The sequence below is a fragment of the Carcharhinus amblyrhynchos genome, chromosome 5 (assembly GCF_965287045.1).
Source record: "Carcharhinus amblyrhynchos chromosome 5, sCarAmb.v2.hapA, whole genome shotgun sequence".
In the NCBI taxonomy this organism is placed as follows: domain Eukaryota; kingdom Metazoa; phylum Chordata; class Chondrichthyes; order Carcharhiniformes; family Carcharhinidae; genus Carcharhinus; species Carcharhinus amblyrhynchos.
In genome coordinates this window covers 127,580,644-127,593,909 of record NC_137328.1, presented here as the reverse complement: position 1 = coordinate 127,593,909, position 13,266 = coordinate 127,580,644, and the positions used below count along the sequence as shown (strand labels likewise).

The window sequence follows — 13,266 nt, the reverse complement described above, 5'->3', positions numbered from 1 at the left end:
TTTGATGGTTCTGCCATTTATTGTATAGCTCCCCCCTACAATTGTGTATTGTTAAAATCTTTAACCGATGCATAATGCTATCTCCACTCACATTGTCTGCACCTTTAAGACTTGAATAGCAGATTAGCTGTAAAGACTCATGTTCTAATCAGTATTCTGTAAACTGTGTGTGCCTTTTATATGCCCTTCTCTGAGGACTAAAACCTGGTGTTGTCAGACTTTTTACTGTGTTTACACCAGTCCAACGCCGGCATACCCACATCAGAATTTTCCACACACCTGACGAGGAAACAGCGTTTCTGAAAGCTTGTGGGTTTATTATCAAATAAACTGGTTGGACTGGTGTTGTGAGACTTCTTACTGAGTCACAGGTGGACTGAGTGGTGAAGAAGGCATTCAGCATGCTTGGTTTCATCAGTCAGAACATTGAATGCAGGAGTTGGGATGTTTTGTTGAAGTTGTGCAAGACATTGGTAAGGCCACACTTGGAATAAATACTGTGTACAGTTCTGGTCACCCTATTATAGAAAGGATATTATTAAACTAGAAAGAATGCCAAATTGGGTGAAGGCTCATTACAACAATATTAGGCAAGAACTGAAGAATGTAGACTGGGGGCAGATGCATTTTGGTAGATTGAACAAGGGCAGGATTTACTCAGTTAATGGTAGGGCACTGGGGAGAGTTACAGAACAAAGAGATCTGGTATATGTTCATAGCTCCTTGAAAGTGGAGTCACAGGTGGACAGAGTGGTGAAGAAGGCATTCAGCATGCTTGGTTTCATCAGTCAGAACATTGAATACAGGAGTTGGAATGTCTTGTTGAAGTTGTACAAGACATTGGTAGGGCCACACTTGGAATACTGTGTACAATTTTGGTCACCCTATTATAGAAAGGATATTATTAAACTAGAAAGAGTGCTAAATTGGGGGAAGGTTAATTACAACAATATTAGGCAGAAACTGAAGAATGTAGATTGGGGGCAGATGTTTGAGGGCAAATCAACATCTGGCATGCGGAAGGCTTTCAAGTCTAAGTTGATAGGGATTCAGGACCGGCACATTCCTGTAAGGGTGAAGGATAATTATGGCAAGTTTGGGGAACCTTGGATAACGAGAGATATTGTGAGCCGAGTCAAAGAGAAAAAGGAAGCATTTGTCAAAGCTAGGGGGCTGGGAACACACGAAGCAAGTGTGGAATACAAGGGAAAAAGCACTCCCTTGAATACATTTCAAGAATTCCATCCCCCAAGCCCTTTACACTATGACTATCCGAATTAAGATGTGGAGATGCTGGCGTTGGACTGGATGGGAACAGTAGGAAGTCTCACAACACTAGGCCAAAGTTCAACAAGTCCATCTGACAGTGCGAGCCTTCAGAATGCCGCTCCCCTAGGTGACTCACCCGATGAATGAGCAGCACTCCAAAAGCCTGCATTCCAAACAAACCTATTGGACTCCAACCTGGTGTTGTGAGACTTCGCACTATCTCAATTAATGTTGGGGAAGTTGAAATCCCCTAGTATAATTACCTGATTATTCTTACACAGCTCAGTGAATTATCTACACACCTGCTCCTATATTGCTGACCTTTTGGGACTCTATAATACACTCGCAGTATTGTGGCTTTTCCCTTTATATTCCCAAGTTCTGGGACTCTATGACTCTACCCACAAGGCTTCACTTGAAGATCTTTCCAAGATATAATTTCTCCTTATTGTAGTAATCGACTCCTTAGAAGTGCAACAGCACCTCCCTTTTCTCACCCTCATCTGTCTCGCCTAAAGTTCGTATCTCTGAAATGTTGAGTTGCCAGACTTGCACTTCCTTTAACCATGTCTCTGTGGTGGCAACAATATCACACTTCCAGGTGTCAATCCATGCTCTTAATTCATTAGTCTTACCTATTACACTCCTGGCATTAAAGACATCCAACCTAGACTGTGAAACCTTGTACAGTTTGACATAGGAAATGGGAAGGTATTAGAGCCTTTGACAGATTTAAAAACTGACAAACTCCCTCTCCTGGATGTATTACATCCCAGGCTGCTCTGAGAGGCAAGGCAGGAAATTTGCTCCGACACAAATATTTAATTCTTCTCTGGCCACAGGGGGAAATACCGAAGGATAGCTAATATGGTTCCAACTTTCAAGAGTGGTAGAGGTGAACCAGGGAATTACAGACTGCTGAATCTCATGTCAATGATGGGGAAACTACTGGGGGAAATTCTGAAGGAAAGAACTAGTCTTCACTTGGAAATGATGAGTGGAAAATGATGAGTGGAAAAGCAAATTGCGTGGAGGGTGTGGAAAGTCTGCAGAGGGATCTGGATAGGCTGATCGAGTGGGCAAGGATCTGGCAGATGGAGTACAATGTTAGCAAGTGTGAGGTTATCCACTTTGGCAGGAATAATAGTAGGAGGGATTACTATTTAAAGGGCGAAAAGCTGCAGCATGCGACCTTGTGCATGAGTCGCAAAAACCCAGCCTGCAGGTGCAGCAGGTGATCAAGAAGGCGAATGGGATGCTGGCCTTCATAGCGAGGGGGATAGAATATAAAAGCAGGGAGGTCTTGCTGCAACTGTACAGGGCACTGGTGAGGCCGCAGCTGGAGTACTGTGTGCAGATTTGGTCGCCGCACTTGCACAAGGATATATTGACCTTGGAGGGAGTGCAGAGGAGGTTCACTAGGCTGATACCGGAGATGAGGGGGTTGGACTATGAAGAGAGATTAAATAGACTGGGTCTGTACTCGTTGGAGTTTGGAAGGATGAGGGGGGATCTTATAAAGACGTATAAGATAATGAAGGGGATGGATAGGGTAAAGGTAGAGAGATTCTTCCCGCTTAGAAAGGAAAGCAGGACTAGAGGGCACAGCCTCAAGATAAGAGGGGGGTGCAGTTTAGAACGGAGTTGAGGAGGAACTTCTTCACTCAAAGGGTGGTGAATCTCTGGAATTCTCTGTCCGTTGAAGTGGTGGAGGCTACCTCGCTAAATATATATAAGTCACTGGTAGATAGGTTTTTGACAGACAAGGGAATTAAGGGTTATGGGGAGAAAGCGGGAAAGTGGAACTGATCCACTTCAGAGCAGCCATGATCTTATTGAATGGTGGGGCAGGCTCGAAGGGCTAGATGGCCTACTCCTGCTCCTATTTCTTATGTTCTTAAATGCCCAAGCACCAGGAATCAATGTGTGGGGAATTGTCGATACGAATCTGACTTAAAATATTGCCATTTAAGTAGTTTATCATTTCTAAATTTAGAAAAGGAAATTAGATCAGAGACGTAATAAAAACAAGCAAAAAATATTTTTATTTAGAGAAAAATAAGGCATGAGTAGGCTATTCAGCCTCTCTATCTTTCTCTGCCACTCAGTGCAATCATGGTTAATCTTTAGACTCAGCTCTGCACTCTTGCCTGCTCTCCATATCCCTTAGTGTCAAAATGCTGTTGACCTCTATCTTGAATTTGCTTTGAACATGCAAAACTCTCTAGAATCCTTTGAAAAAAAATTCTCCTCTTCTCAATCTTAAACCAATTACCCTGAAACTCTGCTGAAATATAGATATAGTGAATTGGCATTGCTCTCCACTATTCTTTAAATACATTATGTTTTAGATGATTGGATCTTACTGATGGTAAATAAAGAAGCATAGAAAATAACAGGCACAGGCCATTAACTCCCTTGAGCTTGCTCCGCTATTCATTCAGATCATCCAGCTCAATAGATAGTCCCAGCTTCCCCTCCCCAACATATCCTTTGATCATCTTCACCCCAAAAGCTATATCTAACTCCTTCTTGAAAATGTACAATGTGGCCTCAACTGTTCACCACTCTCCGGGTGAAGAAATTTCTCCTCATCTCTGTCCTAGAAGATTTACCCCTTAGACTATGACTCATGGTTCTGAACACCCCTACCATTGGGAACATTCTTTCTGCATCGACCTTGTTTTGTCCTGTTAGGATTTTTAGGTATGAGATTTCCCCTCATTCTTCTGAACTCCAGCGAATATAATCCAAACCAACTCAATTGCTGCTCATATATCAGCCCCACCATCCCAGGAATCAGTTTGATGTTGTAATTGTTGGTGTGGAGGAGAGCAGGGCAAGGTTTCCTGTGAACAGGAAAGGTATCTGAGAAATGTGATAATCTGCATTAGGGAGAGGGAATGATACCCAATTGGGGAATTGGGGAGGGGGGGAATGTCCGAGCCTGAACTGGGAGGAGGCTGATTGTAAACAGCAGAATCAACTGGACAGGTAGTGAAAAGAAAATCGGAACAGCTGTAGGCCATTCAGCCTGTCACGTCTACTCCACCATTCAATATGATCATGGCTATCATCTACTTCAGTGAGAGGGGAGAGATACAAAAGTGTCCAGAGGAGCAATTCTTTTCACACAGAGGGTAGTGATGTCTGGAATAAGTTGCCAGAGGTAGTAGTAGAGACAGCTTTAATTCTGGCTTTTAAAAAGCATTTAAACAGTTTCATGGTAAGACGGGTATAAAGAGATATGGGCCAAATGCGGGCAATTGGGACTAGTTTACGAGTTTTAAAAAAGGGCAGCATGGACAAGATGGGCCGAAGGAACTGTTTCCATGCTGTAATCCTCTATGATTCTATGAAAGTAGAAAGAAACTTAAGCAAGGAGTAAGAACAGTAAGGAGTAAGAAGAACTAGAGGGCACAGCCTCAAAATCAGAACTAGGGGGCACAGCCTCAAAATAAGGGGGGTGCGGTTTTAGAACCAAGTTGAACTTCTTCACTCAAAGGGTGGTGAATCCCTGGAATTCTCTGCCCATTGAAGTGGTGGAGGCTACCTTGTTGAATATACTTAAGTCACAGGTAGATAGGTTTTTGGTAGGCAAGGGGATTAAGGGTTATGGGGAGAAAGTGGGAAAGTGGAACTGATCCACTTCAGATCAGCCATGATATTATTGAATGGTGGGGCAGGCTTGAAGGGCTAGATGGCCTACTCCTGCTCCTATTTCTTATGTTCTTAAGAGCTAAAAGGAGTCAAGAAAATGCATTGGCCAGCAGGATTAAGGAAAATCCCGAGGCTTTTTAAACATATAAAGAGCAAGAGGGTAGCCAGGGAGAGGGTTGGCCCACAAGGAGCAGGGATGGAAACTATGTATGGAGCCAGAGGAAATGGGGCAGGTATTAAATAAATACTTTGCGTTAGTATTCACCAAAGTGAAGGACTTGGTGGATGATGAGTCTGTGAGAGGGTGTGAAGAGAACTCTCCACTCACCTGACGAAGGGGCAAACCCCGAAAGCTTATGGGTTTACTATCAAATAAACTGGTTGGACTTTAACCTGGAGTTGTGAGACTTCTTACTGTGTTTACCCCAGTACAAGAGAGGTCCCAGAGGATTGGAGAGTAACCAGTGTTGTTCCTTTGTTTAAAAAGGGTAGCAAGAATAATTCAGGTAATTAAGGCCGGTGAGCCTTACATCAGTGGTAGGGAAATTATTGGAGAGGATTCTTCGAGACAGGATTTATTCCCATTTGGAAATAAGTGGACGTATTAGTGAGAGGCAACATGGTTTTGTGAAGGGAGGTCGTGTCTTACAAACTTGATCGAGTTTTTTGAGGAAATGACGAAGATGATTGATGAGGGTAGGGCAGTGGATGTTGTCTACATGGACTTCAGTAAGATCTTTGAGAAGTTCCCTCATGGCAGACTGGTGCAGAAGGTTAAGTCGTATGGGATCAGAGGTGAGCTGGCAAGGTGGAGGGGCATCTGTTCAATGCCTGTGCCATTTCCTCAGTCCTCTGAAAATTCCTCTTGTTTCTGCTTTTAAAAGATCAATGTTTACTTGAGCTACTCACTTCCTTTTTTCTATGCTGATAAAAACTCTTGCATTCTATTTTGATATTTCTGTTTACCCATGTTCTGTTTTTTCTGTTTTTATCCACTTTATGGTTGCCCAGTGCTGGTTTCTCAAAGAATTTTGCTGCTGAATTTTTTTTTGCAGTATTGTCAGCCTCTTCTTTTAATCTAATACTCTATCCTCAACTTTCTGACTGAGGTGTGGATGGGTCCTTCTGCTGAGTTTTTGTTCTTCAATACAATGTATTTTAAATTGTTTCATGCAATATTTCCTTCTGTTTATTTACCTCCCTTTCCTTTGGTCTATTTTCCCAATTAATGATAATAAGCTCTCCCCTTATACCCATCTAACTGGCTTTGTTACATTTTAAGATTTTTGTTCGCAATTGGAAAATATCTTTTTCAAACTTAGCATGAAATACAGTAATATTACAGCCCTTATTAACCCCGCTTCATTTCACAATACTCAGGTAGTTTTATCCCTGGTCAGTTCAACAATATTTTATCCCAAGAAGCTGTTACAAAAACATTCTACTTATCTTCTAGACTATTTTCTCAATTTGATTCTTGCAGCCTACATGAAGATTAAGGTCCTCCAAGCTATTGTTTTTCCTTTTTTTAGTTAATTCATGGGATGAGTGTTGCTGGCTGGACCAGCATTTGTTGCCCTCAAAGGTGGTGGTGAGCTGCCTTCCTGAACCCCTGAAGTCCATATGATGTAGGTACATCCACAGTGCTGCTAATGGGAAGGGAATTCCAGGATTTTGGCAGTGAAGGAATGGTTATATATTTCCAAGTCATGATGGTGAATGGTTTGGAAGGGAATCAGCAGTATGAAGTATGGCTGAATCACTTTTTTTCTCTATGACATAGACGCAGTGGACCAAATGGCCTCTGATGCCCTAAATATACTGTTTCTACAGAATGTCTGCTCACAGTCGGTTTACTACTGTCTACCAGGAATCCTTCCATCTCTACCCAACCTAACTAATACTAAGCTTCGGTCGTACAGTATATAGTATGTAATGAGTCACTATGTTGTGATTCTATGATATATGGTTAAGCAACCCTCAAGTCAACTAGGAAGGACTACAAGTGTAACTTTGCCAGCATTGGCACACCACAAGGACCATTATGTACAGTTTGCTGCCAGTTGGGGAATGCCCCACAGGCCCTGATGTAGGCTGAGTGAAAATCTGTTTCTGGTATGCTTGCCATTCTGTTCTGATGAGTTCAAAAAGATGAAAAGCTTTGACAGGATGTATCTTTTTTCAGCAATACTCTAAAGAAGGGAAATGTCAGTGTTTTCTCAGTGTTTCACCCCTGAAGACTGAGGAAATCATTATCCAATGCTACTCACAGGCAGGTTTGGAGGAGCTCCACCAGAACAGCCTGTTACAGAATTCACAAAAGTTGAAGGAAGAATGATTTTTTTCTTTTGAACAGGTACAAGGCTTCAGCACTGGCTCTGAGCCGTATTCATCGCTCACACCCATTCCCTCCACGTGAACGTCTAGTGCGGTGGATAGAGCATATCGTGCATCTTGGGGGAGGAAATCACCTTCGACCATTCGGGTTGCAGCAGCCCTGGTACCAGCACTATCTCATTGATGTCATTGTGTTCCTGTTGGTGATTGTTTCTCTGATCATGTTTGTTGCAATCAAGATACTGAGGAGCACAATAGGCTGTCTGCGTAGGGGAGGGAAATCAAAAGTGGCCTGAAGTGACTTAATCACTGATGAATAACTCAAGTACATTTTCCAGATATGGACTTTTTAATTTCATTTTTATGTTGTTTTGTAATGCACCCATGCAAATGTAATTAACCTATAATGATGGGGTCTCTGAATGATGAAAAACTCACCCAGTAGCACACGATGAATTGTATCCTGTATCGCACTGTTACAAATTGATATCAATTGTAAATTGTCTGAGATATACATCATTTGACCCCATAAGTGAATTATTTTACAAAAATAATTTAGGTGCCTCTTTTAAAAAATAGTATGAGTGCTTATTAGCTTCTTAATGTCAGAATGTGCTTGATATAAATATAGCAAGAAGTCTCACAACACCAGGTTAAAGTCCAACAGGTTTATTTAGGAGCACTGCTCCTCATGTCGTCATTGGCTTCAGGTATAGTGCCGGAAGACTGGAGGATAGCAAATGTTGTCCCCTTGTTCAAGAAGGGGAGTGGAGACCATCCTGGGAATTATAGACCAATGAGCCTTACTTCTGTTGTGGGCAAAGTTTTGGAAAGAATTATAAGGGATAGGATTTATAATCATCTAGAGGGAAATAAATTGATTAGGGATAGTCAACACGGTTTTGTGAAGGGTAGGTCGTGCCTCACAAACCTTATTGAGTTTTTTGAAAAGGTGACCAAAGAGGTGGATAAGGGTAAGGCAGTTGACGTGGTGTATATGGATTTTAGCAAAGCGTTTGATAAGGTTCCCCATGGTAGGCTATTGCAGAAAATGTAGATGCATGGGATTGAGGGTGATTTAGCAGTTTGGATCAGGAATTGGCGACCTGATAGAAGACAGAGGATGGTAGTTGATGGGAAATATTCAACCGGGAGTTCAGTTACAAGTGGTGTACCTCAAGGATCTGTTTTGGGGCCACTGCTGTTTGTCATTTTTATAAATGACCTAGATGAGGGTGTAGAAGGATGGATTAGTAAATTTGCTGATGACACCAAAGTCGGAGGAGTTGTAGACAGTGAGGATGGATGTTATAGTTTGCAGAGGGACATAGATAAGCTGCAGAGCTGGGCTGAGAGGTGGCAAATGGAGTTTAATACGGAAAAGTGTGAGGTGATTCACTTTGGTAAGAATAACAGAAGTACAGAATATAGGGCTAATGGAAGGACTCTTAGTAGTGTTGACGAGCAGAGAAATCTCGGGGTACATGTGCATAGCTCCCTGAAAGTTGGCACCCAGGTTGATAAGGTTGTTAAGAAGGCGTACGGTGCGTTAGCTTTTATTGGTAGAGGGATTGCATTTCGGAGCTGTGAGGTCATGTTGCAACTGTACAAAACTCTGGTGCGGCTGCACTTGGAGTATTGTGTACAGTTCTGGTTGCCACATTATAAGAAAGATGTGGAGGCATTGGAAAGGGTGCAGAGGAGGTTTACCAGGATGTTGCCTGGTATGGTGGGAAGGTCTTAAGAGGGAAGGCTGAGGGACTTGAGGTTATTTTCATTGGAGAGAAGAAGGTTACGAGGTGACCTGATTGAGGCATACAAGATGATCAAAGGTTTGGATAGGGTGGACAGTGAGAGCCTTTTACCTCGGATAGTGATGGCTAACACAAGGGGACATAGCTTTAAATTAAGGGGTAGTAATTATAGGACGGATGTCAGAGGTAGGTTCTTTACTCAGAGGGTAGTAAGGTCGTGGAATGCCCTGCCTGCAGCAGTTGTGGACTCGCCAACTTTAAGGGCGTTCAAATGGTCTGTGGATAGGCATATGGATAACATTGGAATAGTTTAGGTTAGAGGGTCATCAGATTGGTTCCACTGGTCGGCGCAACATCGAGGGCCGAAGGGCCTGTACTGCGCTGTAATGTTCTATGTTCTCTGCTTTGCATTCACCTGATGAAGGAGCAGCACTCTGAAAGCTCGTGCTGCCAAATAAATCTGTTGGATGTTAACCTGGTGTTGTGAGACTACTTACTGTGCCCACACCGGTTCAACGCCGGTAACTCCACATCATGTTGTAAATATAGAGGTAGTTCAGAGAGGATATTATTACTGTCTAGTCAGTCTAATTTCTGAAAAAGCTGTTGCTGTCTGAGGTCGCCACCTTTGTTGTCTCAGAGCCCCAGAACTTTGGGGTAAAATTGAAATTCCAACTTTGGGACCAAATGTGTGTCATGAGACTGAGCCACTGGGCAGAGGGATTACAGAGACTATTTTCCCAGCGATGGACAGAGAGAAGTCAGATTGGCAGCTGATGCTGCAGGGATGAGAGAGAGATATGCATGAAGGGTGGGTGAAAAATTGCTTCAAAGTGATGAAGGGCCCAAGCAGTGGCTTTGGAGCTGTGAAGTCAAGTATTACCACTGGAGAACCACTCAGTGGAACATGAAATCCCTCGGGAGGAAAGCCCATTTTTGGGAATGATGCGGAGATGCCAGTATTAGATTGGGGTGCACAAGGTGAGAGGTCACACAATACCAGATTATAGTCCAACAGGTTCATTTGAAATCACACGTTTTCAGAGCGTTGACTTCACCTAACCTGGTGACGTGTGAACTCTCATTTTTGGGAAGTAGCTGGAAGGTCACCATGATGTACCTGGTAGCCTCCCCACGCAGCTGGGTTGGGGGGGAGGGGGAGAAGTTGTTAATATTGGTCACTAATAAACCAGTTACTGGATTAATTGCTTTCTTGCCCCCAGTTGACTGAGCCAATGCCATTCCTGTTTCTGGAAATATCTCACTGTGGTAGGGCAGCAAAAAGCTCCAGTCTCACTTGTGGCTGGGATTCTCCAGCATCACTGAAAGTGAATGGTGGTTTGGCTGGAATGCCAAATACTCCCTTCTCACTTGCAGCGGGGCGACCACAGCGGAGTCAGAGAATGCCACCCAATATTTTTCCCAGCCCTCCTGCTCTCCAGCACACCTCTAGGTTGTGAGTAAAATGTCACTCCAGCTGTTCAAAAAGGCATTAGCCGAGTTATAGTAAACTGTGCTGTAATTTTCTTTGTTCTTTGAAGGGTTGGGGGTTTTAGTTCAGTTAGGCAGCATGGTCGGTGCAGGTTTGGAGGGCTGAAGGGCCTTTCCTGTGCTGTAATTTTCTTTGTTCTTTGCTCTTTGCAAGGTTATATTGGAACTGTATAAAACATGGTTAGTGATACTGTGTACAGTTTCGTCACTGCAAGAGAAAAAGGAAGCATTTGTCAAAGCTAGGAGGCTGGGAACACACGAAGCAAGTGTGAAATACAAGGAAAGAAGAAAGAAACTTAAACAAGGAGTAAGGAGGGCTAAAAGGGGTCATGAAAAAGCATTGGCCAGCAGGATTAAGGAAAATCTCAAGGCTTTTATACATACATAAAGAGGGTAGCCAGGGAGAGGGTTGGCCCACTCAAGGACAAGGAAGGGAACCTATGTGTGGAGCCAGAGGAAATGTATTCACCAAAGAGAAGGACTTGATGGATGATGAGTTTGGGAAAGGGTGAATAGATAGTTTGAGTCATGTTGAGATCAAAAAGGAGGTACTGGGGTTCTTGAAAAATGTTAAGGTGGACAAGTCTCCAGGGCCTGATGAGATAAACCCAGAATACTGAGAGAGGTAAGGGAGGAAATTGCTGGGGCCTTGAGAGAAATCTTTATATCCTCACTGGCTACAGGGGAGGTCCCAGAGGTTTGGAGAATAGCTAATGTTGTTCCTTTGTTTCAGAAGGGTAGCAAGAATAATCCAGGTAATTACAGGCCAGTGAGCCTTACATCAGTGGTGAGGAAATTATTGGAGAGGATTCTTCGTGATAGGATTTATTCCCAGTCGGAAATAAGTGGACATATTAACGAGATGCAATATAGTCTTGTGAAGGGAGGTCGTGTCTCATGAACTTGATTGAGTTTTTCGAGGAAGTGATGAAGATGATTGATGAGGGTAGGGCAGTGGATGTTGTCTACATGGACTTCAGTAAGGCCTTTGACAAGGTCCCTCATGGCAGACTGGTGCAGAAGGTGAAGTCACATGGGATCAGAGGGTGAGCTGGCAAGGTGGATACAAAACTGGCCCAGTCATAGGAGACAGAGGGTAGCAGTGGAAGGGTGCGTTTCTGAATGGGGGGCTGTGACAAGTGGCCTTCATCGGGGATCAGTGCTGGGACCTTTGCTGTTTGTAATATATATAAATGATTTGGAGAAAAAGGTAACTGGTTTGATTAGTAAGTTTGCGGATGACACAAAGGTTGGTGGATTCGTGGATAGCGATGAGGACCATCAGAGGATACAGCAGGATATTGGTTGGAGACTTGGGCGGAGAGATGGCAGATGGAGTTTAATCTGGACAAATGTGAAGTAATATATTTTGGAAGGTCTAATACAGAGAGCAGAGAGTAAATGGCAGAACCCCACAGGTCACTGAAAGTGGCAATGCAGGCAGAGAATGTTGTCAAGAAGGCATACGGCATGTTTGTCTTTATTGGCCGGGGCATTGAGTGTAAAAATTGGCAAGTCATGTTGCAGCTTTATAGAACTTCAGTTAGGCTACACTTGGAATATAGTGTTCAATTCTGGTCGCCACACAACCAGAAGGATGTGGAGGCTTTGGAGAGGGTACAGAAAAGATTTGCCAGGATGTTGCCTGGTATTAAGAACATAAGAACTTGGAGCAGGAGTAGGCCATCTGGCCCCCTGGCAAGGTGGATACAAAACTGGCTCGGTTAAAGAAGACAGAGGATAGCAGTGGAAGGGTGCGTTTCTGAATGAATAAGATCAAGGCTGATCTTTTTGTGGACTCAGTTTCACTTACTCGCCCGCTCACCATAATCCTTAATGCCTTTACTGTTCAAAAATTTATCTATCCTCGCCTTAAAAATATTCAATGAAGTAGCCTCAATTGCTTCACTGGGCAGAAGTTCCACAGATTCACAACCCTTTGTGTGAAGAAGTTCCTCCTCACCTCAGTGCTATAGAGGGCATCAGCTATGAGGAGAGGTTGGAGAAGCTTGGTTTGTTCTCACTGGAATGACGGAGGTTGAGGGGCAACCTGATAGACGTCTACAAGATCATGAGAGGCGTGGACAGAATGGAGAGTCAGAAGCTTTTTCCCCAGGGTGGAAGAATTTAAGGGGCAAGGTTTAAAGGAGATGTACAGGCAGATTTTTTTTAAACAGAGGGTGATGGGTGCCTGGAACTCATTGCTGAGGGAGGTAGTGGAAGCAGATACAGTAGTCACTTTTAAGGGGCATGTTGACAAATACGTGAATAGGATAGGAATGGAGGAATATGGTCCCCAGAAGGGTAGAGGGTTTTAGTTAAGTCGAGCAGCATGGTCAGTGCAGACTTGGAGGGCCTGTGCTGTAAATTTTCTTTGTTCTTTCTTTGCATTACAGGGAGCACGGGATTGTACCAAGAATGTACATGGAATAGATTTATAGATGTTGTTAGGAACAAAGATTTTAAGTGATGAGGAAAGATTGGATAGACTGAGTTTTTTTTCTTTGAAGCAGAGTAGGTGAGGGAGATTTGACTGAGGTACATATGGAATGAAGGACTGAAATACTTTCTTCCTAAACACTCTTAGGTCCCTGAATGGAATTTTCTCGAACAAAGAAGCATACATTTAAATAGCAGGACGATTAGCAATTGAAGAGAATTGCTTCCCCCAGGTGGTGAGCATTTGGAACCCTATGCCTGAAAAGGAGTACAGGTAGAAATGCTTATCATATTGAAAAAGTACTCAGATATGCAT

The 13,266-nt window shown here is 43.2% G+C and overlaps 1 protein-coding gene across 1 annotated transcript in view; it reads left to right on the top strand.

Moving 5' to 3' along the window:
• LOC145343525 (UDP-glucuronosyltransferase 3A2-like) overlaps positions 1-8,236 on the top strand; it is a 51,277-nt gene extending 43,041 nt beyond the window's left edge. The window contains exon 8 of the mRNA XM_080189776.1: positions 7,286-8,236. Within this exon, the coding sequence (XP_080045902.1) occupies positions 7,286-7,562 (277 nt within the window). The 3' untranslated portion in view covers positions 7,563-8,236. The remainder of the gene's footprint in view (positions 1-7,285) is intronic.
• Positions 8,237-13,266: the final 5,030 nt, after the last annotated feature.